The sequence below is a fragment of the Callorhinchus milii genome, unplaced genomic scaffold (assembly GCF_018977255.1).
Source record: "Callorhinchus milii isolate IMCB2004 unplaced genomic scaffold, IMCB_Cmil_1.0 Scaffold6, whole genome shotgun sequence".
NCBI classification, from domain to species: Eukaryota; Metazoa; Chordata; class Chondrichthyes; order Chimaeriformes; family Callorhinchidae; genus Callorhinchus; species Callorhinchus milii.
In genome coordinates, this window is record NW_024704747.1 from 9896019 (window position 1) to 9922201 (window position 26183).

The 26183-nt window shown below is 42.6% G+C and overlaps 1 protein-coding gene across 1 annotated transcript in view; it reads left to right on the forward strand.

The window, feature by feature from the left end:
- Nucleotides 1–22659, forward strand: part of LOC103180371 (inactive dipeptidyl peptidase 10) — a 329145-nt gene extending 306486 nt beyond the window's left edge. Inside the window, 4 exon segments of the mRNA XM_007896177.2 lie at nucleotides 7769–7824; nucleotides 8068–8140; nucleotides 13828–13901; nucleotides 22068–22659. Coding sequence (XP_007894368.2) covers nucleotides 7769–7824; nucleotides 8068–8140; nucleotides 13828–13901; nucleotides 22068–22205 — 341 coding nt within the window. The 3' untranslated portion in view covers nucleotides 22206–22659.
- The last annotated feature ends 3524 nt before the right edge of the window (nucleotides 22660–26183 follow it).

Genomic DNA, 26183 nt, shown 5'->3' on the forward strand with positions numbered 1-26183 from the left:
CACTATCCATGTAGCACAAGGTACAATGATAGAAGCCACAAGGTACAATGATAGAAGCAACAAGGTCACCATCACATCCATCACTTTACCTGGCATATAAGCCTACAGTACTTACTTTCTCTGGTAGTTTAATGACTCTTTTAAATTACATTTCTGCATTCCCTCACTAATCCATGCATTAAGCAAAAGAAGTCGAGGTTGTTGTGACTGCTGCACACTTGCTCAGGGTGCTGGGAAAAGTTTGCTATGGATATATTTTTTAATGATTCAAGTTGTTAACTTAAGGAGCATGCCATCAACTAGAGCAATAAATATTGATTTATTGTAAGTATTTAAAACAAATTCGATCAATTGTTAACTGAGAAGGAAATGAAGGGACATGTGTTTGGATCAAGTCCGGAAACAACTCTTGGAAAGCTGTATGGTCATTTCTCATTGTTGCATTCTCAAACTTCACCGAAGACATCTGCGGACATTTAAAGGGTGTTAAATCAATATAGAAGCTGGGACTTGCCATGCCCATCTACAGCCTAGCAGACCCAAATGAGTCAAATTTGCAGTATTTCCTAATAGGAAATCCTGCCAACATTCAAATATTTGCCAGCCATGCATTGTATTCTCTATATTCAATGGGTATACTCTATATTCAGGTCAGTACATAGCAACATAGCAATGTATGTACTTGTATTTACTCACATTGTAAATTGTCCGATAGTGAAATATCAATCGTGTTCACTCACCAAGATCAGTACATTTACTGAAATCAAAGAACCATCTCCTATGTGATGGAAATGTCACTGTGAACTATGTGAAAAGTACTAGTACTCCTTGGTGTAATGTCACAATGTGGATCTCAGCATCATGTTTCAGAACAATTGCCAGAGAATGTTTCATGTAGGACAAATTGGAGATCAAAATATAGGGATGAGTTCCATTTTAATTGTCCTTGCTTTCCTGATGTACAGTTCATAATTCTGTGTATTAGGGATGTACACTCAACAAATTGCAGTAATAGAGCTTATCTTAATTTTGATGCAGACAACATTGATGAATTTGTGTACAACAACAACAACAACAACAACAAGATTCCATTTATAGAGCGCCTTTCACGTCAGGAGGACGTCCCAAGGCGCTGCACAGTTGGGTCATGACCCGAGCAGGGGGGGAAATGGTCAGGGTGAGGGGAGGGAAGGGAGGGAGAGGAAGAGGAGGGGGGAAATGGTCAGGGTGAGGGGAGGGAAGGGAGGGAGAGGAGGAGGGGGAAATGGTCAGGGTGAGGGGAGGGAAGGGAGGGAGCGAGGAGGAGGAAGAGAGTCGAGAGGGGAGCTGAAGGCACGGTCAAAGAGAAAGGTTTTGAGACCGGCCTTGAAGGAGGAAAGGGAGGAAGCAAGGCGAAGGCACTGGGGGATGGAGTTCCAGAGCCTCGGGGCTGAGAGGCTGAAGGCCCGACCACCGATAGTAGGGCGGTTGGGGCGGGGGACGTGGAGCAGACCGGAGCCAGAGGAACGGAGGGTACGGGCAGGTAGGTAGGGGGATAGTAGGTTGGAGAGGTAGGAGGGAGCAAGGCCGTGAATGGCCTTGTAGGTGAGGATGAGGATCTTGAAATCAATCCTCTGGGGGATGGGGAGCCAGTGGAGGCGAGCGAGGGTGGGAGTGATGTGGTCCCGAAGCCTGGTGCGGGACAGTACACGAGCTGCAGAGTTCTGAATGACCTGCAGCTTGTGGAGGGAGGTGGCGGGAAGGCCGGCGAGGAGAGAGTTCCCATAGTCCAGCCTTGAGGTGACAAAGGCGTGAACCAGGGTTTCAGCAGCGTGAGGGGTGAGGTAGTGCCGTAATCTGGCGATATTCCGGAGGTGATGGAAGGCGGTGCCAGTTGTGGTGCGGATGTGAGGGAGAAAGGACAGCTCAGGGTCGAACAAAACGCCGAGGTTCCTGACTGGCTTTGAGAGGTGGAGAGTGCAGCCTTGGATGCTGATGGTGTCAGCGCCTGAGGTGCGGAGGCGCTGACGTGAGCCAATCAGGAGGGCCTCGGTTTTTTGCACGTTGAGCTGAAGAAAGTTGTCTCTCGTCCAGGACTCGATGTCGGACAGGCAGGCTGTCAGGACATCGGTGGTCGTGGAGTTGAGAGTAGAGGAGGAAAGGTAGAGTTGGGTGTCATCCGCATACATGTGGAAGTTAACCCCATGTTTGCGGATGATGTCACCAAGGGGGAGCATATAGAGGGTGAAGAGGAGGGGACCGAGGACAGAGCCCTGAGGGACACCACATGAGACAGTACGGGGGGTGGAGGAGAAGCCATTCGTTGAGACGAAGTGAAGACGGTGAGAAAGGTACGACCTAAACCATTCAAGGACAGTGCCTTGAAGGTTGAGGTGGGAGGACAAGCGGTGGAGTAGGATAGCGTGGTCGACCGTATCGAATGCTGCCGATAGGTCGAGGAGGACGAGGAGACAGAGGGAGCCCTGGTCACAGATGGTCAGGATATCATTGGTGACCTTGACCAGGGCAGTTTCTGTGCTATGAGCAGCACGGAAACCTGACTGAAGGGGTTCAAAAAGAGAATGGGTGGAGAGGAAAGAGCGCAGTTGGGAGGCGACAACTCTTTCCAAGACCTTGGAGAGAAAGGGGAGGTTGGAGATGGGCCGGTAGCTTGATAGCTGCGACGCATCAAGGGAGGGTTTTTTCAGGGTGGGCGTGATGATGGCAGTTTTTAATGGAATGGGGACAGAGCCAGAGGAGAGGGACAGGTTTATGATGTCAGTGATGTGTGGGGCAAGAAAATGGAGCTGGGAGATAAGGAGTGGAGTGGGGATGGGGTCAAGGGAGCAGGTGGTTGGTTTTAGGGATAGGATGAGTTCAGTGACAGAGGGTGGGGAAACGGGTACGAAGGTGTGTAGGGGAGGATGGGTAGGAGTCGGAGTGTGGGAGGGAAGGGGTGGGTGGTGGGTGGAAGTTGGAGGGGAAGTGACCGCGGAGCGGATTCCCTTGATCTTGGATTCAAGGAAATCCAGCATCTCCTCGCAGTGAAGGTTGGAGGAGATGACCTGCGCGGGGTGGCGGGGGGGACGGAGGAGTCGGGATGTGGTGGAAAACAGTAGCCTGGGGTTGTTCTTCGCCTCCAGGATTATCCTGGAGTAGAAGGACGACTTGGCCGAGGCTAGAGTGGAGCGGTAAATTTTGAGGAGGTCCAGCCAGATTTGTCGGTGGACCGTTAAGCCGGATTTGACAAAGGTGCGCTCAGCAGCCCGCACCTGGCATTTCAGTGAGCGGAGGTGGGTGGTGTACCAGGGGGAGGAGCGGGAGTAGGAGACAGTGCGGGAAGTGATGGGGGCAAGAGTATCGAGTGTGGAGGAGAGGATATTGTGGAGGAGGGAGAGAGGAGAAGAGGGGTCGGTGAGGGTTGAAGGCCAGAGGGAGAGGAGTTCAGAGGACTCCAAGGCATCGGTTAGGGATTGTGGGGGTAACTTCTTCCAAGGGCGGTAGAAGATGGTGGTGGGTCTGGTGGAGGTGGGGAGGGGGGTGGAGGTGGTGAAGGAGATGAAGTAGTGGTCGGAGATGGCCTTGTCGGTAATAGTGACATCCGAGACACTGAGGCCCCGGGTGATCACCAAATCGAGTGGGTGGCCGTGACTGTGAGTGGGGGAGTTTATGTGTAGGGAAAGGTTGAGTGAGGAGAGCAGGGAAGAGAAGTCTGTGGAGATGGAGCAGGAGGGGGTGAAGTGTAGGTTAAAGTCGCCCAGGATGATGAGGCGATCGGAGCAGAGGCAAAGAGATGTGAGGAGTGTTGAAATGTCAGAGATGAAGGTGGGAGAGGTTTTAGGGGGCCGGTAGAGGAGGAGGATTTTAAGGGAGAGGAATGAGGGGTGGGAGAGGGTGAGGTGCTCGAAGGAGGGGAAAGAGCCAGTGGAGTAGGGGGATAGGGCAAGTGGTGTCCTTGAGATAAGGGCAACACCACCGCCACGGCGGTTGGGGCGGGGGATGTGGTGGGAGGTGTAGCCGGGTGGCGTGGCCTCCGTGAGGGGGAAGGTGTCGCCTGGGGTGAGCCACGTTTCTGTCAAGGCCATGATATCAACGTTCTCATCAAGGATGAGATCGTTGATGACCAGGGCCTTGTTGCAGAGGGAGCGGACATTTTGCAGTCCGATGTGGAGGGAGCGGTTGACAGAAGGGTGTGTGGGAGGGGAGGGGGGTCCAGGTTGTGAGGCAGGGGTGGGGGAGATGGGGATGAGGGAGGAGAGGTTGACTCCCCGGGTCTGTGTCCGGGGTGGCTGGCGAGAGTGGTGGGGAATGGGGCAGTCGGTGTGGCTGCTGCTGGACAGCCAACGCCGAGTGCCACGGTGAGCCCGGCGGAGGATTCCCAGACTGGAACAGAGGGAGGTTGTGGGAGGGTCAAGTGGGGATAGAAGACGAGAGGGACGGAGAGAGAGGAGGAGAGAGCGGGAGAGATGGAGAGGGGGGAGGGTTTTGGGGGAGAGAGGAGGGGGGAGGGAGGGAGGGGGTGAGGGGGCTCGGGTCAAAGCGGCAGCCATAGTGCGCACGCGGGGACCGGGAGCGAGCGGTCAGGTGGATGGCATTATCCCGCAGATTGGGGCATCGAACCCAACAGGACCATAGTGGGCTCTGATGTGAGCCCTGGGGGGGGGGGGGGGGGGGGGGCGCAGAGGGTTTTTTTTTTTTTTTTTGTGCGCGCGCACTCACCTGAAAACTAATCTATGACGTCGCAGTTCCCCCGCTCCGCCCCCTCCCCTCCCTAGCTGCACTCGCTCCGGCGTCGAGTTTAAGTACCTGGGTCAGTAGGCCCAGGCTCCTCCCCGCGCTGTCCTGCTGCCGCTCCCCGACTGGCTGCACTCGCTCCGGCGTCGAGTTTAAGTACCTGGGTCAGTAGGCCCAGGCTCCTCCCCGCGCTGTCCTGCCGCCGCTCCCCGACTGGCTGCACTCGCTCCGGCGTCGAGTTTAAGTACCTGGGTCAGTAGGCCCAGGCTCCTCCCCGCGCTGTCCTGCTGCCGCTCCCCGACTGGCTGCACTCGCTCCGGCGTCGAGTTTAAGTACCTGGGTCAGTAGGCCCAGGCTCCTCCCCGCGCTCTCCTGCCGCCGCTCCCCGACTGCGTGTACTATCTGGATTTCAGATAACATATCGAGTGTTAGAAAATTCTGTGAGAAATGCTAAAGTATATGAAACAGAATCACTTGGTGGAATCAATATTCCCAAATGTGACAGTGGCACTTTATATGGTTTTAACACTACCAATGTGAAGGTGAACACTCATTCTCAAAGATGAGTCTCATCAAAACCTCACTGAGACCCACAATGATCCAGGATAGATTGAATGCACTCGCACTCTAGTCTAACCAGCATGAATTGACATGCACACAAAATTTTGATCATATAATTGACATGTTTCCAACTATAAAGTCATGCAAGTCAGTATTTTAAAAAGGTATTGTTGCATATTTTGGGTAATAGTACAAAAAATGTAATCTGGTTTAGGACCCCCAGATCCCTTAATGTTGCCCTGGATTTGGGGAAAATTTGTGGCGTTTCGGGATCTTATTTTCACTTTGGGATGAGAATGCCATCCTTGGCACCGTGAATACTCACATTTCTTTTAGTGACACAAATTGAATTGTTGCCTAGAAAATTGTTAGTCTCTCCTTATATTCTTATAAGGAGAATTATCCTTATAAACAATTCTTGTTTAGTGGCTCTCTTACTTTGAAATGCAGTAATTTTTTGAACAAACAGCAGCTTGATCTGGTCCACAAACAGAAATGAGCAAAGTTAATTGTTTTTGGTGTATTTTGGATGAGGAAGGAATATTGACCAGGATACTGGGAGAACTTTAACCTTCACCTGAATCATCAAAATAAGTAGATGGGACTTCACTTGAACACCTCATCCAAAGGAGAACATCTCAAATAATTCAGCTCTTCCTTAGCACTCCAATGAAAGATGAGCCTAGGTTACAAGCTCAAACCATAGTGTTGTGGGAACCAATAACCCAAACCTCAGTTGTGGGAACCAATAACCTTCTCATCCAGAGCTTAGAATCTAACCAATTGAGCAAAATTGACAAATTTCACTGTGCAGTGTCCATTCAGTGTGGCTTCATAATAGAGTTCCCTGTTGTGTTCCCTTGCAAGTTGAACTTTCTGAATCTGTAACTATGAAATTATATGTAAAATTTAAAATGTGATTTCTCAAGGCATTAGATTCCCAGGTTTTTTTTTAATGAGGTCAATGGGTTAACTAAATAAATTGATAAGGAAATAAATAGTGGAGGGTTAGATAGGTTTGAGTTCCTAAAAGGTTTATTGCCAGTTAGTACTGTATTATTTGGGTAATGATGAATGTCTGCCTTGTAGCAGAGTATCTACTGCCAAAAAAAAAGTACATATTCATAGTTCTCCTGAGACTTGCCAAGTGTCAGTCATTAATCTTCCTTTCCTATTGTCTGTTCAACACCCTTTTTGGACAGTAATTGTTGAGCTGCCATTGCAATTGATGATATGCATAACATTGTCTCTATGGAGTCAGTCATAAGTTGTGTATTGAAAGAAAAGTAGCAAATTTCTCAGTGGGACACTCAGCATTCTGACTATACTCCTGTTCTATAACATATTGCCCAGCTATTAACATCTAAGGGGTGAAATAGTAAAGCAACCTTGCCGTTGGGTAAACCCACCACAAAGTCAGTACTTTGCTGAGCAATGGGAACGCACATGTCTAGATTTAAAGAAAGGCAATTGTAAGAATTTCCTAGATTTAAAGAAAGGCAATTGTAAGAAAGGTAAGAAAAAACTTACCTTTCAGTCAAAACCTTTTTTCCCTGTTGGCTTGTCACTTTGGGACGTCCTGCTATCGTGTAAGGCGCTATATAAATGCAATTTGTTGTTTTTTTGCTGTTCCCAGGTTTGAATTTAAATGGCAGCTTTGTTACAACATGGCTCAGTTGGTAGCACTCTTGCCTTTGAGTCAAAAGGTTGGCTTTAAGACCCACATTGGGACTTTGAACTCAAATAATCTAAACTCACACTACAATGCAGTGCTGGTGCTATGTTACATTGTTAGAGGTGCTATCCTTGGGATTAGATGTTAAACTGAGGTCCCGTCTGCCAGTTCAGGTGCATGTCAAAGATCCCATGGCATTATTCGAAAAAGGGGAGGGACAATCTCCAAGTCTCCTGGCCAACAATCCCCCTGATAAAATTGGTCCGTGACTTCATGGCTGTTTGCAAATTGACTGACCCATTCACCTTCAAAATATGCAAGTCACTACACTTCACAGTAAATCCTGTGAAACAAATTATGATACTTTCCTGACATGAAAGGCACTATTATCAAATGCAAGGACTGTTTGTAGCAGTAGCAAATCAAATTGGAATAGTTACAGGACAGAGCAAACCAGTAAGACTATTCCAGCTTCATTACGTGAGTGCAACCTCCTATTGTAATGAGGACTGGACTCCTGTGTGAACATGTTGTTTAATTGTTCAGCATGATGGTTAAGAGTTAATGCTGTCCTCTGAGAAATCAATTCGCTGTTTTCAACTTTATTCTCATCAATCAAGTTTTGTATTGCATTACATTAGCAACAAATTAATTAAGTGTAAGGACTATCATTAGTGTCTGTGAGAAATGGTCGTCTCATATGTTGTTGAGCACAGCATGGAGAAAGGTTAGCGTTCAGATCAATTATTGTTTGCCTTAGCACATTCATGCAAATGAAATCTGTGCAAATATGCCTAAGTGATTTTTTTTCCCCCACAGCTTCAGCATTCTCAGAGAGATACCTTGGATTACCATCAAGAGATGAACAGTATCGAGTGAGTTCCAAAATAGTATTGAGAGGTAGTACCTAAATACCAATTCAGTAATGGGATAGCAATCAATTATACTGTAAGTTAGACATTTCACATTTTTATAGCTAATTTCCTAGTTGTTCCTTTTTATGTCTGATAGGGTAATGCATTTAGATGTGATAATTATACCACTATGTAAAGAAGCCAAGAATATTGTGTCTGATAATGGAAACATGGACAAGTAAATCAACCCTTGATTCCTTACAGACATATAGAGTGCTCCACCAAGCTGAAGGAATGAAAGTAGACAATTTTCTGCTAATACATGGGACTGCTGATGGTAAGCCTTCCTGCACTGAATCTTGTATGTATAAGCATTGTTAACTTTCTAACTATAAGTAGATTATGTTTTCTGAACAGTCCTTCATGATGGTAATATTGTATTATAGGTAGCTTGTGTTTGTTTTTAACTGAATATTATATTTGGGCTTTATTAATGAAACTTAGAGTTACTAACAAACTAAACTAACAAAGAAATAAAATATGGTCAATGGTTAATAAGTGAACAACCTATTGGAATTGCAATGTAAAATATTACTGAACTCCTGTTGTTCCCCAGTATTTCTTATATTCCTTTAAACTTTACTGGAATATTTTCCAAATATATAAATGGTTTCATATGATTCTAATTCATTGTATCCTGGTAACTCACAGAAATAAATGACTCATGCAGTTTATACGAACACAATTGGATACTTGGGCTGTATGCATCATGAACGAGCAAAAACCTAACAAAACTTTGATATTAAAATAATTTTGTTGGAGTAAAAGAGGCCTTTAAGAATTGCGGGTAGCCTAAAGTGTGTACATCGGTCAGAATGCTTTTGTTGTCAGAGTGCAGTTCATCTTTCTTCTTGGTATCGAAACCCAAATCTCAAGCTCAGAATGATATTGATGATTTAGTAAAACCTGGTACTGATCATGCTCTTACAATGAAGGGATAAGTAAAACCTAATAAAAGCTAGTTACAAAACAGTTTGATGTTTAAGAGACTGTCAATAGCTGGATTTATTATAAGAATCTGCTTTTATTGTTTGCATTAACCTTGAAGTTCCAGGTACGTGTTAAGTCCTTGCTTTTCTTGAGTGACACATGGTATATTTCATCTTCCACAATTGTCCTGCTAAGCAAAATTCACACTTCACAGTGTAAAACACAACCATAGAATCAACCATTACCATCAAGCATAGGCCCTCTATTGCCCAGTTTACATTGGGAATTGCAGGTTAGAGAAAATACAATATTCTTTTGAGAGCAGACTTTCAACTATCAGTATTACTACAGAATTTTGCAGAATAATGTTTATGTCAAGAGTAGTTTGGAGACCCTGTGTGCAGGTTCTTAGGAAGGTTTGAATATTTTGTATTTTTTCTAAAATTCAAGGAATACCTTTATATGACTAGGAATAACTTTATTTCAGGAGTCAGAGAGAACGCGTGGAAGTCCATAATAGGGTAGGATTTACAGTTTGTGGAAGGAGGAGACTGGACCAAATACAAAGATTTATAAAGAATGTACGGCATGGAAAACAGGCCACTTGGTTTCTTTTTTGCCTCGCTCCCTCCCTTGCCTCCTTCAAGGCCTCAAGACCCTCCTCTTCGTCAATGCTTCACCCACCTTCCTACCCTCTCTGCCCTCCAACCACCCTGATCCCAACCCACTCAGGTCCTAATCCCTGACTGTTCAGTGCCTTGGGACGTCCTCCCAGCATGAAAGACACTTTACAGATGTTATTTTGAATTGTATTCCTGCCTTATAACAAATTGTACAGTGTGCCAGGTGGCCTCTGTGTAGATCCTTGTCAGTGTCATGCAAGTTACCTCTGAGTGAAACTCCACTAAATGAGAGTTAACATAACAACAGGTAATCCCAATATTTTATAGTCCAACAATGGGATGCTTTAATCAATGCCCTTCACACTACCAGACAGCTGACTTCTGCAGTAACCTCTTTGTGTTTCTCCTTCCATTCTTGAATTTAACAAACACTCAAGATGCACTGTATAGAAAACTCAACAGTGTTTTATTGGTCCTTGCAACCCAATGCATCACTTACACCATCTGGAACAAGATAAATAATCACAATATTAAGAAATAGAAAACCCCCGACACCATAACTGTAACACGAGAAGCTTTACCCAACGGTAGTGGACAATGAAAAAAATCTTGACCTGAAGACAAGGTTCTCAGGACAGGCACATACCTCCTTGATGACACTAAAGGCAAAGAATGACCTCAAGCTTAACAAGCCCCTCCTTTTATATTTTTCTAATTCCTCCCCTTTCCAATGTATCTCTCGATACCTTTTCCCTCCATTTCCAATCTCCTCCACTTCCAATGTATCACTTGGTTCCCGCTCCTGCCTTTTCTGTTGCAACACTCACCCAGGTCACAGACTTTGTGTCGTCAAGGCTGTACTGCTTTAAAATTATATTCTAATCTCTAGATCAGAACTGTGCTTAAAGTGAAAGTGTTTTATTTTACACAAACTCTATGTACACAGCCTATCTACAGCAAATATCATTAGAAAGAAGTGGAGCATTAATTAACACAAGGTGACCATGGCAGTCTCCACCCATTCCTTGCTCCCTCCCATACCCTTCTATTCCCCTCTCCCTCCTATGAATGTCTAGCTTCCTCTTGAATGGAGCTACACTATCTGACTTAACCACCACTTTGAGTGCAAGTTCCACAACCTCACTACCATCTGCGTGAAGAGTGGTAGCTATTTTCTATGTTTTTTTTTATATCATGCTTATTTTGTCGTTAAACTTGGAGAATTGAACTATAAATGAGGAAATTATATTTCGCTTTTTTACTCTTATTTGGGCAGGAAGAGACGTATTAAGTCTGTAAGATTAGCAGCAAGCAGCAGGTTGATGTGTTCCATTACTATCTTAAAAATTATGCTATGCAGAGTTAATAAAGTGATGAACTTATTCCCAGCGCTACTGATTGATGCCTGAGTCAATTCAGCTGTACACATTCACATCATTTGTTTTGAAGAAATTTTGAAAATGTGCAAAAGTATTGTATACTTTTGTAATAGACAAAATAGTTTGATATTTCTATTAGTCAAATATTAAGGTAGAGATTTGCCAGAAATCAAAGAGATGTTCAATCTCAAACCAATTATTATGTATAGGACAAAAGTGACCGTAAATTCTACAATAATAATAATCTTTGCATTTGATACAGCGCCTTATCACGTCTTCGAGACATCTTAAAGTGCTTCACAGAAAATACTGTGAAGTGAAATGACTATGTATTCTGTGGGCAAAACGCTGCAACTAATTGCGCACAGCAGTGTCCCATAAACAATCGTGGATTGAAATGATCAATTTTTTTTNAAAGGAATTTTTACCCCCAGAAAAGCAATCCACCAATTGACTAACAACCGGTTCCTACTTACTGCTAGGTAAACAGGGGTGTGTGGAGTAAGGAAACTTGCCCAACATTTCACTCTGCTGGAAATCGAACCCAGGTCTCTCGCTTGCGAGGCAAATGCTCTTACCACTGAGCTACAGGACTCCACTATATATCCCATGCCCCAAATTTCTCCCAACCTCTGGAAAATGCTCCTTCTGCCCTTCAATCTCACCCCTTCTCTAAGTCCCACCTTAAAACCTACTTCTATAATCACGACTGGGGTCACCACCTCCTTCCCCTCTCTCTTGCTCAGTGTCCGATCCCATCTTTGTAAATTATCCAAGATGCGATCCTACATGAAGGGTGCTAAATACAGGTTGTTGCATAATTACAGTTACAGGCCATTGGAAATGGAAAAATACCAATACCAGATTGTTTTATTTTAGTAATTAATCTTGAGCTTTAACCACTGATTTTTTCTGAGCCTTAAGGAATAGTTAATTTAAACCTATTACATTACCTTCAGATTCAAACAAACCTCTAAGGTTAAGCAAAAGAATGCCACATATATTACTAATCACTTCTGTGTACCATACTCCTTATCAAATATCCAGTAACACATTAAACCAGAGTCTAGTTCAATTATTATTATATTAAATTATTGATGATGTAGAAAACATTTGAAGGTAATGTAACATAATTTACACACAATACAGTCACCCACAAGGGACACATATCAAGTTCCAAGGAATAGTTTCACTAATAGAACCTGGATGATGACTTCTCAATACCCATAGAAAACATTTTATAGGTCCCTGTAGTGATGTGCATTATCCTGTTTCTAAAATGATTCAACTGCTAGAAAATTAGTTTGTCCCTATAGAAATTCAGACCACACTTTATAATGGTTGGTGTTAGTTCAAATGTTGATGTTGAATATAGTAACTTTAGTCTACAATGTTCCCTTTGAGAGCCAAGTCAAAACCAACATTATGTTAAGTAGCATCTTAGGAATAGGATGTGTTTTTATAAATTATTAATCACAGAGCCATAAACAATGCACAGTGTATCAAATAGCGTTATTTTGTAAAACCAGGAGTTATTTATTGTTTTATTAAAAACTGGAATAAAGTACACCATATACAGGACAGGTTAAACGTTTGTAACTCTTTTATAATGACTTGAATAAGAACAATTTCCTTTTAGAATGTTCTGAGAATTCAGAAATAAGAATGGTGAAGGTTACAGATAGAAATATATTTTATCTTGTAGCTTAGTGGTTAGAGCACTCGCCTCGCAAGCGAGAGGACGTTTGTTCGATTCCCAGCAAGGCGAAATGTTGGGCAAGTTTCCTTACTCCAAACGCCTCTATTTACCTAGCAGTAAGTAGGAACCAGTTGTTAGTGAATTGGTGGATTTAAGACGTCTCGAAGATGTGATGAAGTGCTATATCAAATGCAAGGATTATTATTGTTTTAAAATACCATTTTCTTCAGGCTGGCTTCATGTGAATTATCATGGTCACCTTAAATCAGTAATTACAACTCTGTCTCTTCCCGCACCTATGTGTAATGGTTCCCCAACCCCCCTCCCCCTCCTTTCCACACACAGGATGAATATGTACTGGATTGTTACTTCTGCAAGATATTGCATTTCAGTTAACTGATTGAGCAAAAATACAACTGAGGAAGTCAACTTCAAGTGATAGGCAACTGAATTTTACAATGTGGTATTCATATAGATACTTATATCAACTGACAACAATGACAACAATCTGCCCCTAACACAGGGTTGTGTCCCAGGGCGCTTGACAGTGGCAGAGCACGATGCCGAGCTGGGGGGAGGGGGAGGTGACCGTAGGCACGGTCAAATAGGAAGGTCTTCAGGCATGACCTGAAGGAAGGGGCAAAGCGGAGGGATAGTGTGCTCCAGAGTTTCGGGCTATAGTGGCTTAAAGTGTGGCCACCAACGTGGAATGGAGGGCATGAGGGATATGCAGAAGACTGGAGCCAGTTGAGCAGAGGCAGCAGGTTGTGGGTTGGGGGGTAAACAGGTCAGAGAAGTAGGGAAGTGCCAGGACTTGAGGGGATTTGAAAACAAGTGTGAGCATCTTGTCACATTATACCTATACGAACAGTGAGTTGTTCATATAGGCATTTGTTGATATGTGTCTTTATGTGAGATTACCCTATTCATGGTGAGAAAGGTAACAATGATGACTTAAAACTTCGCTTTCTGAGTTATAGCTTTCTTTGAAGATGAAGTGACTGAGGAAGATTGATTATTCACTATTGTTGAAAAGAAAAATGATTCTGCCTTGAAAAATACCAAAAGATTTCTCATGTTTTCCTTTGTTATTTTATTGCTGCTATGTGAAGAACTTAGAGTAGGTTAAGTGTTCATTTAGGTACCAGCACTCAGTGGAATTATTTCTAGCACACATTGTGAATCATGTATTGTCTTTGGTTGACTATATGAGTGTGGTAATTTCATGATTCATGAATTTACACCCATTTAAAGGAGTCTGATGAGGTTTTGCCTTGATGAACAGCTAATAAACCCAAGTTCTTCTTCCCACTGCTCTTATTACTTTTTTCAGCCGATGTACATTTTCAACACACAGCGGAGTTGATTCAACACCTGATGAAAACTGAAGCAAACTACACTTTGCAGGTATCTGATTTTCCCTGGTTACCCAGTGATGGGGGGGGGGGGGGGTGGAGAAAGAATCAGGGGATGGAATTGGCATAGATAGCTCCATTTTGAAATTTCGTACCAGCACCTAAATGTTGATGTGAATGACTTCCTTTGGTGCTGTAAACATGTGTAATATTATACAGATTCGTAGGAAGGTGTTTAAGCAATTTAACAGACTAATGTTTTGGAACAGTGATTCTTATAAGCAGATCCCAAAACTAGTATACACCAAACTGCTGATTCTTCAAGCAGATCCACTATAGGATACCTATCCACTATACCTATTTCTTGCTGTAAAGTTCAAAGTGCTAATCCTGAGATGCACAGGCAGCCCACTGCATGTGAGCATAGTGCACATGAGCACTTTTCATTTTGGAGCAGGGAAATGCCAACTGTGGAAGGGAAATGAGGATAGAATTTTTCAGCTCTTGAACTGAACCGAGCATCACTGTAGGCATTGCAAAGCAGTAGAGTCCTTTCAGCTGGATAAGAGAAAATAATTATCAGGATCACTCCTGCCCCTGGGAAACACTAGTGGGATATTCCGATTCTCCTTTGGAATAGGACATAGAGTCCACAACTGGCAAATAGAAACTGGTTCTCCAAGCTCTCTACAGCTAAAGTTGGAGATTCTTAAGGAGGGCAAGGGGTTTTCACATGTCATTCTCTTGATTAGCACGTCCCACTTTCCCCCCGAACAAAGAGAAAAAAAACATTTCTCAGCCAATCACAGACTCAGTCAGAGTGAGATTCTTGGTCAAAAGCGAAATGTGAAATTAAATATTGCATGAAAGAATCAGATACACAAAATTAACAAACACTAAAAAGAAGAGAGAGGGTAATAGTGGATAGGACAAATTATCAGTAATAGGAGAGGGCAAACAATTGACAAGAGCAGAATCCAGGTCATATTCAGATATGTCACAAATAACTCAAAAAGTAAATAAACCACATATAAATCAATGAATTAGGTGTAATGCAGGAAGAAAATAACCGAAGTGTTGATCTCGGTAATTGATAAGCTTCTCACAGATTCAAATATTGTGAATCGCAGTCCAAAATCAAACCATGAGGCCTTTTATTCAGCTCAGGACATTTCCAGCAATCAACTGTATCCTATCCAAACCTTTGTAAGATTATTCTGAGCAAGTAAATTTGAGCAGAGAGCCCAGCAGTGTAAGGAGGGAACTGAGTGAGAATTATTTTAAGGAATATGGTGAGAGTGGGAATTCTTCAGCAAGAGAAATACCAGAGAGGAAGAGAGAACCCTTTCATTCAGCAGAAAAGTGGGAAATCTATCTTGAGGTAGAGGAAACCTTATATATAAGCAGGCAAACAAGTCAATTAGCAGTCAATCATAGGCCAGGTGTTGGGCATTAAAATATCTGCTGACCAGTCACAATTGGGTGCTTTTGTTTGAGTCCTATACTTGCAAGAACTTCACTTGAGCAGAGAGCCTAGCAGTGTGAGGAGGGAACTGAATGAAATGGAACAGAGTAAGAATTCTGTTAGGGAATTTGGTGAGAGTGGGAATTCAGTGCAGAGGGTGAAAGAGGTACATAGTTATAAAATAGCTATATTAAAATAATAAAAACATGTCTGGGAATATGGCAGGGAAGCTGAGACCGGTTGCTTGCACAATACATGCCATGTGGGAACTCCGTGATGCTTTGTTTGCCCTGGACAAACACGTGTGTAGGATGTGCCTCCGGCTGCTTGAGGTCAGAGTTTCTGAGCTTCAGGAGAGGCTGGTGTCACTACATAGCATACGAGATGCTGAAGAATTCATGGATCAAATGTTTCAGGAGGGTTTGGGCAGTACAGAAATCCCCTGAGAGTGTGGTACTCACAAACTGGTTCTTGTACTGAATACCGATCAGGGTGATGACACCTCTGGGGAGGGGAGTCAAAAGCAAATGGATGCACAGGGGAACACAGGGAAGAGTGTCAATGCAATTGTCATTGGGGACACAATGGTGAAAGGAGTAGACAGGCGTTTCTGCAACCAAAGATGTGATTCGCATGTTATGTTGCCTCCCTGGTGCCGGGGTTAAAGACATCACAAAACATTCTACAGGGGGAAGGGGAACATCCAGAAGTCGTGGTCCATGTTGAGATTCATGATGTAAGGAAAAAAGGGGCTGAGGTCCTTCAGGGAGAGTATCAGAAGCTAAGGAAAAAGTTAATGAGTAGGACCTCAAAGGTGTTGACCTTTGGATTACTCCCAGTGGCTCGTGCAAGTGAGTATCAAAACAGCAGGATCAAACACATGAATGCATGGCTGGAGAAATGGTGCAGAAAGGAGGGCTTTGGGTTCCTGGATCATTGGGACCAGTTCTGGGGCAGGTGGGACATGTACAAGGTGAATGGGTACAAGATGAACAGGGCTGAGACCAATGTCCTCGCAGGGAGGTTAACTAGTGCTGTGGGGAAGGGTTTAAACTAATTTTGAGGAGAGAAAGGAATCAGGATGTAGCATTAGAGAGGGCAAACAAGTTACATAGAGGGCTGGGATAGATGAAAAGCAATGTAATAAGGAGTAATCCAGAAAAAGGAGGGATTAGACAGGGGAGAAATGCAGAAAAGAATAAGTCTTGGAGAGCATGTGTGTAAATGCAAGGAGTGTGACAACTAAGATTGGTGAGCTGCGGCTCAAGTTGCCACATGGGGTTATGATGTAGTGGCAATAACAGAGACGTGGCTCAAACAAGGGCAGGAATGTAAGCTGAATATTCAATGTTTTCAGGAAGGATGGGGAAGGAAAAAAAGGAGGTGAAAGTGGCAATATTGATTAAAGACATGGTTATGGCCCTAGAAAGGGACGATGTGTTAGAGGGTCCAAAAACAGAATCTATTTGGTTAGAGTTAAGGAACAGAAAAGGAGCTGTTACTTTGTTAGGTGTATACTATCGACCACCAAATAATGGGAAGGAGATAGACGAGCAAATCTACAAGCAGACTTCAGAAAGACGTAAAACCAATAGAGATGATGGGGGATTTCAATTATCCTAACATAGACTGGGAAAATAACAGTGTAAAGGACAAGGAGGGGGAAGGATTCCTGAAATGTGTGCAGGATAACTTTCTGGATCAGTATGTTTCCAGCTCAACGAGAAAGGAAGCAGTGCTGGATCTACTTCTGGGGCATGAAGTGGGGCAAGTGGAGCAGGTTTCAGTCAGAGAGCATCTGGACAACAGTGATCACAACATCATTAGGTTTAAAGTACTTATGGAAAGGGACAAGGAACAATCAAAGGTGAAGATGCTTAACTGGAAGAGGGCTAATTTCAATGAGTTATAAAGGGACTCTCACTCTGACTGAGTCTGTGATTGGTTGAGAAATGTAAGCCCAAGGTGGACTGGAAAGAAAGATTGGCAGGTAAAACAACTAATGAGCAATGAGAAGCCTTCAAGGAGGAGATAGTTCGGGGCGGAACAAATACATTCCCACAAAGGGGAAAGGTGGGCATCCAAACCTCCCTGGATGAATAAGGAAATTGGGATTAAAATAAAACAGAAAAAGGAGGCTTATGATAAATATTAGGTCCAAAATACAAGAAGAAGATTATATTTGTATAGCGCCTTTCACATCGGGAGGACGTCCCAAGGCGTTTATCGAATAGAATATAGAAAGTACAGAGGAGAAATGAAAAAGGAAATAAGAGGGGCAAGACGATTGTATGAGAAAAAATTAGCAGGTAACATAAAAGGGAATCCTAAGGTATTTTATAAGCATATAAATAATAAAAGGTTAGTCAAATGTAGGGTGGGTCCAATTAGGGACCAACGAGGAAATCATCTTGTGGAGGCAAAGGGTATGGCTGACATACTGAATGAGTAATAATAATAATAATAATAATAATCCTTGCATTTGATATAGCGCTTTTCACGTCGGGAGGACGTCCCAAAGCGCTTCACAGAACACATTGTAAAGTGAATTGACTGGATATTTGTGGGCGAACGCGGCAGCCAATTGCGCACAGCAATGTCCCACAAACAGTCGTAGATTGAAAATGACCAATTTAATTATTGTTTTGGGTTTTTTGGAGGGATTATTATTAGGCGTGTGGAGTAAGGAAACTTGCCCAAGGTTTCGCCCTGCCTGGAATTGAACTCAGATCTCTCACTTGCAAAGCGAGTGCTCTAACCACTGAGCTACAGGACTCCACAAGTATTTTGCCTTCACAAAAGAAGAGGATGTAGCCAATGCCTCAGTATCGGAGAATAGGGTAGAGAAATTGGATAAGATAAGAATAAACCGAGAGGAGGTACTAAAAAGGTTGTTGGTGTTCAAGGTAGATAAGTCACCTGGTCCGGACGGGATGCATCCTAGGTTACTGAGGGAAGTAAAGGTGAAAATAATGGAGGCTCTGGCCACAATCTTTCGATTCTCCTTGGACAATGGGGTAGGGCCAGAGGACTGGAGGGTTGCAACTATTACTCGCCTGTACAAAAAGGGCCAGAAGGATAAACCCAGGAACTACAGGCCAGTCAGCCTAACATCAGTAGTGGGGAAACTTCTAGAGACTATAATCCGGGACAAAATTAATTTTCGTTTAGAAAAATATGGGTTAATAAAGGACAGCCAACACGGATTCGTTAAAGGCCAGTCATGTCTAACAAACCTGATAGTTTTTTGATGAAGTAACAGAGAGGGTGGATGAAGATAGTGCAGTTGATGTAGTTTATATGGATTTTCAAAAGGCTTTTGATAAAGTGTCACATAAGAGACTTGTAAGCAAAATAAAAGCCCATGGTATTAAAGGGACAGTGGCAGCGGATACAGAACTGACTGGGAGACAGAAAGCAGAGAGTGGTGGTGAACGGTTGTTTTCTGACTGGAGGGAAGTGTGCAGTGGTGTCCCTCAGGGGTCAGTATTGCAACCACTACTGTTTTTCATCTATATAAATGACCTGGACTTGGGTATAGGGTGTATAATTTCCAAGTTTGCAGATGATACTAAGCTAGGAAGAGTAGTAAACAGTGAGGAGGATAGTAGCAGACTGCAAATGGACATAGACAGACTGGTACAATGGGCAGACAGGTGGCAGATGAAGTTTAATGTGGAGAAATGCGAAGTGATGCATTTTGGGAGGAAGAATGAGGAGAGGCGATGTAAGCTGATGGTACAATCTTCAAGGGGGTGAAGGAACAGAGAGACCTGGGGCTTCATATAAATCCTTGAAGGTGGCAGCTGTTAAAGTATACGGGATACTAGACTTTATAAATAGGGGCATATATCAGGAAGGTATGATGAACCTTTATAAAACATTGGTTAGGCCTCAGCTAGAGACTGTATTCAGTTCTGGGCACCATACTTTACGAAGGATGTCAAGGCATTGGAGAGGGCGCAAAGGAGATTTACCAGGATGGCACCAGGAATGAGGGACTTCATTTATCAGGAGAGGCGAGAGAAGCTAGGGTTATTCTCCTTGGAGCAGAGAAGGTTAAGAGGAGACTTAATAGAAGTTTTCAAATATATGAGGGGATTTGATACAGTGAACAAGGAGAAACTATTTCCACTGTTGGCAGGTGCAGCAAGCAGATTGGCGGGCAGCAGATTCCACTTCTCGGTGGAAGCCGATTCCATAACAACTTTTAAGAGAGAAGTAGATAATTATATGGGGAGGACAAGTTTGCAGGGCTATGGGGAGAGAGCGGGGGAGTGAGATTGATTTTGATAGTTCTTTTCAAAGAGTCGGCACAGACACAATGGGCTGAATGGCCTCCTTCTGTGCTGTATGATTCTATGATCTGAACATAATTAGGAAACCTCTTTTTGAGGATTTGTTTTGAAGGAACCTCCAGAAGCTCAATGAAAATCTAATTTGAGATGATACTTTCCTCATTACTTTTACCTCTGGGACCAATGTTTGAAATGAAAGTGTGCTTGGATTGATAACATGAATAATCCTAAATAAATTGAACAGTCTGTATCTATTTTCCAGTGGCTAGGAGCAACAGTGCAAAATAGCCTTTGGTATTAATTTGTCAGCTTTACCCTTAGATCTATCAAAATAGAAAGTCAGAAACAAAATCCTAAATTATTCAACTGCTCCAGTAAAAAGTGGTCTGCCCTTTGGGTGAGGTAGATACAGAAAGAAATCTGTGATCCAATTGAGCATTGTCATAGATGCGTATTTGGTGTTATGTAGTAACAATTCTTAGCTCTCATTTTAATCAATCGAAAGGGAATTTTTTTGGTTATTTTTACACAATACCTTAAAGCAAGTAGGATGCTGGTATACATTGCCAAATTAGTTGAGTTCATCTCCCCAGAAGTCATACTCGAGCTGTAAGGTGCTTTGCTCAGGCTGGAGCTGCAGTAATGCATATTGTTCTGGTCTCCATATCATTCTCTCACAATGACAGAGGACAGCAATGAAGTTTCCCCAGTGTTGGAACAACGAGCTATGTGCAACGATTGGACATCAATCTTGAAAAGATTTTTTCAGTGGGCACTTATAAAGGAATAAAAGATTTCAAATGGGATTAAGAACATGAGCCCAGAATAATACTGTTGGAAGTGCTGATAAGGTAGAACAAGAGGATATAGGTTTAGGAATGCAGAAGGCAATTTCAGGACACCTGGAAGTATTTCTTTACAAAGAAGATAATTAACAACTGAAAGAGGTTACAAAAAAGGACGGTTTGGGCAAAGATGTTGGACTCATTTAAAAGAACAGTTTGATATTGTAAAAGGAGGACAACAGGGTAGATATTTTGGAAAGATGAAGTCAAATGGCCAAAGGGTCTCCTCCATCTGAACCTCATGTGATCTTATGATCATAATTGTTACTACAAGCATTGACACTGTAGTCATGGAATGAGAGTCAGTATAAGAAAATTTGTCTTACTGCTAATTGTAAACAAAACAGAAAATTGGCATGTATGTGTCTTAAAATACCTATAACATGTAATTTAACAGCATATTTATAATGTCCTCTTGAATTTATTGACACAATCTGCCTTCATTACCTTTTGAGAAACTTACACATATGTTCACTTTCCTTTTTGTGAGCTTGAGTCTGAGTCCTTTAGATTTATGTTAAATATTATTGGGACATTGAATACTTCAATGAGGTCTCCATTGAGCTCTCCCTTCTCCAGTATGAATATTCCCTTATTTTGTGACTTGGGTGATCAAATTCTTTTCCTTCAATGTACCTTCTTAAATGCCAACATGTCTTTACTATAATATGGCAACCAGAATCGGATACAGTGAGGTTAGATCAGCACTCTTCAGCATTATTTTCTGAGATTTAAACTCTAAACGTTTATCTCTACACCCCCAAGATCTTGTTTGCTTTCTTTACTCCTGCAGTATACTGTGCTGATGGTTTCAGCAATGTATTCACCAATAACTCCCCAAAATCCTCTCCTATGTCATATTCTGCAGATCATTACTAATCATGAGCAAGCTCATGGAGTGGTAGTGTAATATGCTGCAGTGGTGTAGCACTGCAGTTAGTAAACTGCAGTGGTGATGGGTTCAAGTTCCAGAAGTGGTTGCTTGGTTGGTCCACCTGATAATGAGATTCATTAGTTATAATGTAAGATGAGGCCCTACTTCCCTTTGCTCCTTTATGTCCTGTAGACTTCTTGTCAGATGAGCCACACACTTTATTTGTGTTAGAATCCAATCCCTTTATTTGTGTTAGAATTGGTGAATGGCCAATTTCAACCTCTTACTAGCAGCAAAGGACACTGTATGTAAAGCAGCTCTCGGGCAAGGGGAAAGAATAGCACAAGCTGGATGAGAGGCACTCCGAAGTAAAAGGCTGGGTCACTGTGGATTCCATTTAAAATGTCAATATCTTGTCTTATCTTTTTGTCTTAGTACAGTTGCAGTTCTGGTCTTTTACTTACTGTGCCCATGTCTTGTGAACATCTATCTTACGCATGCGCTAAAGTTAGTGTATCATCACAACAGCTGCTACTACCCCTGTAATAATAGTGCTATTTACATAGACGTAAGACTTCACATTTTAAATGTATATAAAATTACTGAGAACTGTCAAAGCTATTCCATAAATTAATAACTGCCAATGAGTTCTACAGTGATCTTATTTCAATTATTAATTTATGCTTTATAATAGAAATTCAGGAAATGACTTGCTAATCTGTTTTATTTGTGACAGATATACCCAGATGAAGGCCATTTTATTACGTCAGACAAAAGCAAGCACCATATGTACAGTTCAATCCTCAATTTTTTCAGAGAGTGCTTCAAGCTAGATGTATCTGTATTACAGAAAGAGCCAGAAGATGATGATTAGAATGAAAAACTATTAAAAAAATAAACATAAGGATACTCAATCTTGATAAAGACAAAGCTAGTAGTCTGGAACCCTCAGAACCCAGCATTAGACACCACTATTTGTGGAAGAAGTACCAGGGCAGCTACAACAAAATCTACAGGAACAGCACATTTGAGATTATGAATCTGAAGACTGGCAACGAGGACTGAGAATTCATTAGCCAGCAACATGATTCTTTTCAAAGGAACAGTACATCTGTTTTGAAATTATGTCGGCCTGTTAGTACTTTACAAAGAAAATCCAGTTGTGCATATGATCACCTACACTGCTTTGTGCATGTGTGTTTTATTTGGCTTCTCTATTGTATAAGTTAATACTTGTTGAAATATGAAGACATTCAAAGTGCGTGCACTTTTTAATTTTTTATTGTCATTTGCACAAAAAAATGACATTTTATGATGTATGTCTTTTATGTCAGAATTTGAGCATTCTGTGATTTATATGTATGTGATTTTTATATATATATAATATATATATAAATAAACACTCCACCTTCCCTCACAACCCATTATATTACATTAATTAAATAAATGGAATTTGTACAATTCTCTTCAAAGGCAGAATGTCTTTGCTAACCTGTGTTATTGTCTAATATTGTATAGCATATTATATTGACACCGGTTGATGCCATTTACCAATCTATCCTCATCCACCGCCTATCCTCTCACCTCAACCTTCACGGCTCTGTGCTTGACTGGTTCAGATCGTACCTCCACTTCATCTCCACAAATGGTTTCTCCTCTAGCCCCCGAACCGTCTCATGCAGCGTTGCTCAGGGCTCTGTCCTTGGTCTCCTCTTCTTCAATATCTACATGCTCCCTCTTGGTGACAACATCCATAGACATGGGGCCAACTTTCACATGTATGCAGATGACACTCAACTGTACCTCTCTGCCTCCATCTTCGACTCCAGGACCACTGCTGTTCTGACAGAATGTCTGTCAGACATCAAGTCCTGGATGAGAGCTAACTTTCTACAATTCAACATCAACAAGACCGAGGCTCTACTGATTGGCTCCTGTCAGCGCCTCCACACCTCAGACGCTGATAGCATCACCATCTATGGATAATAATAATAATAATCCTTGCATTTGATATAGCGCTTTTCACATCTTCTAGATGTCGCAAAGCGCTTCACAGAATATACTGTAAAATGAATTGACTGTATATTTGTGGGCGAACGCAGCAGCCAATTGCACACAGCAATGTCCCACAAACAGTCATGGATTGAAAATGACCAATTTATTATTGGTTTTTTTTGGAGGGATTATTATTAGGTGTGTGGAGTAAGGAAACTTGCCCAAGGTTTCGCCCTCTGCCTGGAATTGAACTCGGGTCTCTCACTTGCAAAGCAAGTGCTCTAACCACTGAGCTACAGGATGCACACTCCACCTCACTAAGCCAGTCTAGAACCTTGGGGTCTTGTTTGATCCTCAACTATCCTATCTTCCCCACATCCATGCCATGACCCACTCTGCCTTCCCCCACATCCGCAACATCGCCCAGCTCCGCCACTGTCTCACACCGCAGGCTGCCAAAACCCTTATACATGCTTGACTATGCAAACTCCTTGCTTGTCGACTTCCCCAACTCCTCCCTCCATAGACTGCAGATAATCCAAAACTCTGCAGCGTGTCCTCTCCCTCACCAGGTTCCACTACTACCCCATCCTCGCCCAACTCCACTGGCTTCCCATCACACAGAGGATACAGTTCAAGATCCTGGTCCTCATCTTCAAAGCCCTCCGTGGTCTTGCTCCCCCCTACCTCTGTGATCTCCTAACCCCCTGCCATCCTGCCTGCTCCCTCTGCTCATCGGGCTCTGGGCTGCTTCACGTCCCCCACTTGGCCCGCCACTCTGCCCCCATCCTTTGGAACTCCATCACGCAGTTCTTCCGCTGCGCCCCCTCCTTTGCCTCCCTCAAGACCCTCCTCTTCAACCCTGCTTCCACCCACTGCCATCCAGCCTCATCAATCCCGACCCCCAGCTCGGGTCTGTCGTCCAGCACCTTGGGATGTCCTCCTGACGTGAAAACCACTATACAAATGTAATTTTGGTGGTGGTGTACATTCATTTAAGTACCCCAAATCTTCCTTTGATAATATATTATTTCCAATTGACGTTATAATGCTTCACAGCCTAGAAATGATCAGGCATTCAGCATCTGAGGAAAACCTGGGACATAATAGACCTTCAATTGGCAAATTGCCATGGACCCAAATAGAAACATTGGATCTGTGGCAATGAATCTCTTCTCATGAACAAGGTTAATACAGTTCACGGTTACATTTCCTACTCTGTTTATAATGCAAAAATAATTAATTATACCTTGAAAGCCTTTTTCATTTTGATTGTCCCAAAGGGAAAGAAACCAGACATTTCAAACGATGAATTATTAACATCTAATCTACTGTAAATTATTGAAATCTCTTCCTCACCTAAGTAGTATTAAGGCTAAGCAGGGTCACATTGCTGAAAGTGCATAAGGTTTGCACCATTTAGAGGCACTTTCATTGAAAGTTACAAACCAAAACTGCATAATTTGGTTAGTGACTGAAAACATATGTCTTGACAGAATAACATCATATGTAACTAGAGAGAAAATAATTCTTAAGGGATCCTGTTGCATCATATTTCATATAACCAGATCTGAAAATAAATTTACAAATTATATTTTTTTTATCCATAAGTCTGCAGATTAGCAGGTGAACTTGTGCCCAGATATGGATAGCCAAGACAAATTGTTTGCAATAAATTGTTTCTTGGGGAAACTATTTCCACTGGAGGGTGGGTTGGTAACCCAAGGGCACCAATTTAAAATAGTTGTTCAAACAGAGGGGAGGTGAATAGAAATTTTTTCACACTGGGAGTTGTTTGGATCTGGAATGCATTGCCTGAAAGGGTGATGGAAGCTGATTCGATAACAACTTTTAAGAGAGAAGTAGATAATTATTTGGGGAGGACAAGTTGTGCAGGGCTATGGGGAGAGAGCGAGGAGTGGGATTGATTTGGATAGCTCTTTTCAAACAGCTGGCACGGACACGATGGGCCGAATGGCCTTCTTCCGTGCTGTATAGTTCTATGATTCTCTTAAACAGTACAAGCATGCCACCGTGTGGCCAGCTGCTAAATTACTATATTTTTGAACTCAGAACATCTCACGAACCCAAAAGATCCCAGATTTGATCCCCCAGTCTGTACTGCAAGATGAACTCAGTGGGAGTGTTGTAATTCATCCCAACACTTAAACCTTCAAGTCCCAAGTCAATTGCTCATTCAGCTGAGATACAGGGAGTTAAGAGACATTTTCCTAAGGATGTGGCTTTTCTACCCTACTTGTGGAGTCTTGTAGCTGAGTGGTTAGAGCACTCGAAGAGACCTAGGTTCTATTCCTGGTGAGGTAAAATGTTGGGCAAGTTTCCTTACTCCACACGCCTCTGTTTATCTAGCAGTAAGTAGGAACCTAGTTGTTAGTCGATTGGAAGATTGCTTTTCCGGGGATAATAATCCTACAAATAAAAAAACAATAATAATTTGGTCACTCAAACCACGACTGTTTGTGGGACACTGCTGTGCACAAATTGGCTGCCGCATTTCACCCGCAAATATACAGTCAATTCACTTTACAGTATATTCTTTGAAGCGCTTTGAGACGTCTAGAAGATGTGAAAAGCACTGTATCAAATGCAAGGATTATTATTATTATTATTTACTACTTTTGTATAGTTTGTGACAACATGAAATAATTATAGAGTGATCCGAATCAGAATGCTTGGTTCACAGCAAGGTAATATTTCATCAATATTTAAAAATGATAACTCTCTCATTGATTCTATGAAGGCATAGGTTAATATCCCTAATTTAAAACCTGTTATCTTTGCTACTTTTAAAAAACAGCTTTCTTATTTTAGCTTCATTAAATATTAAAACAGAACC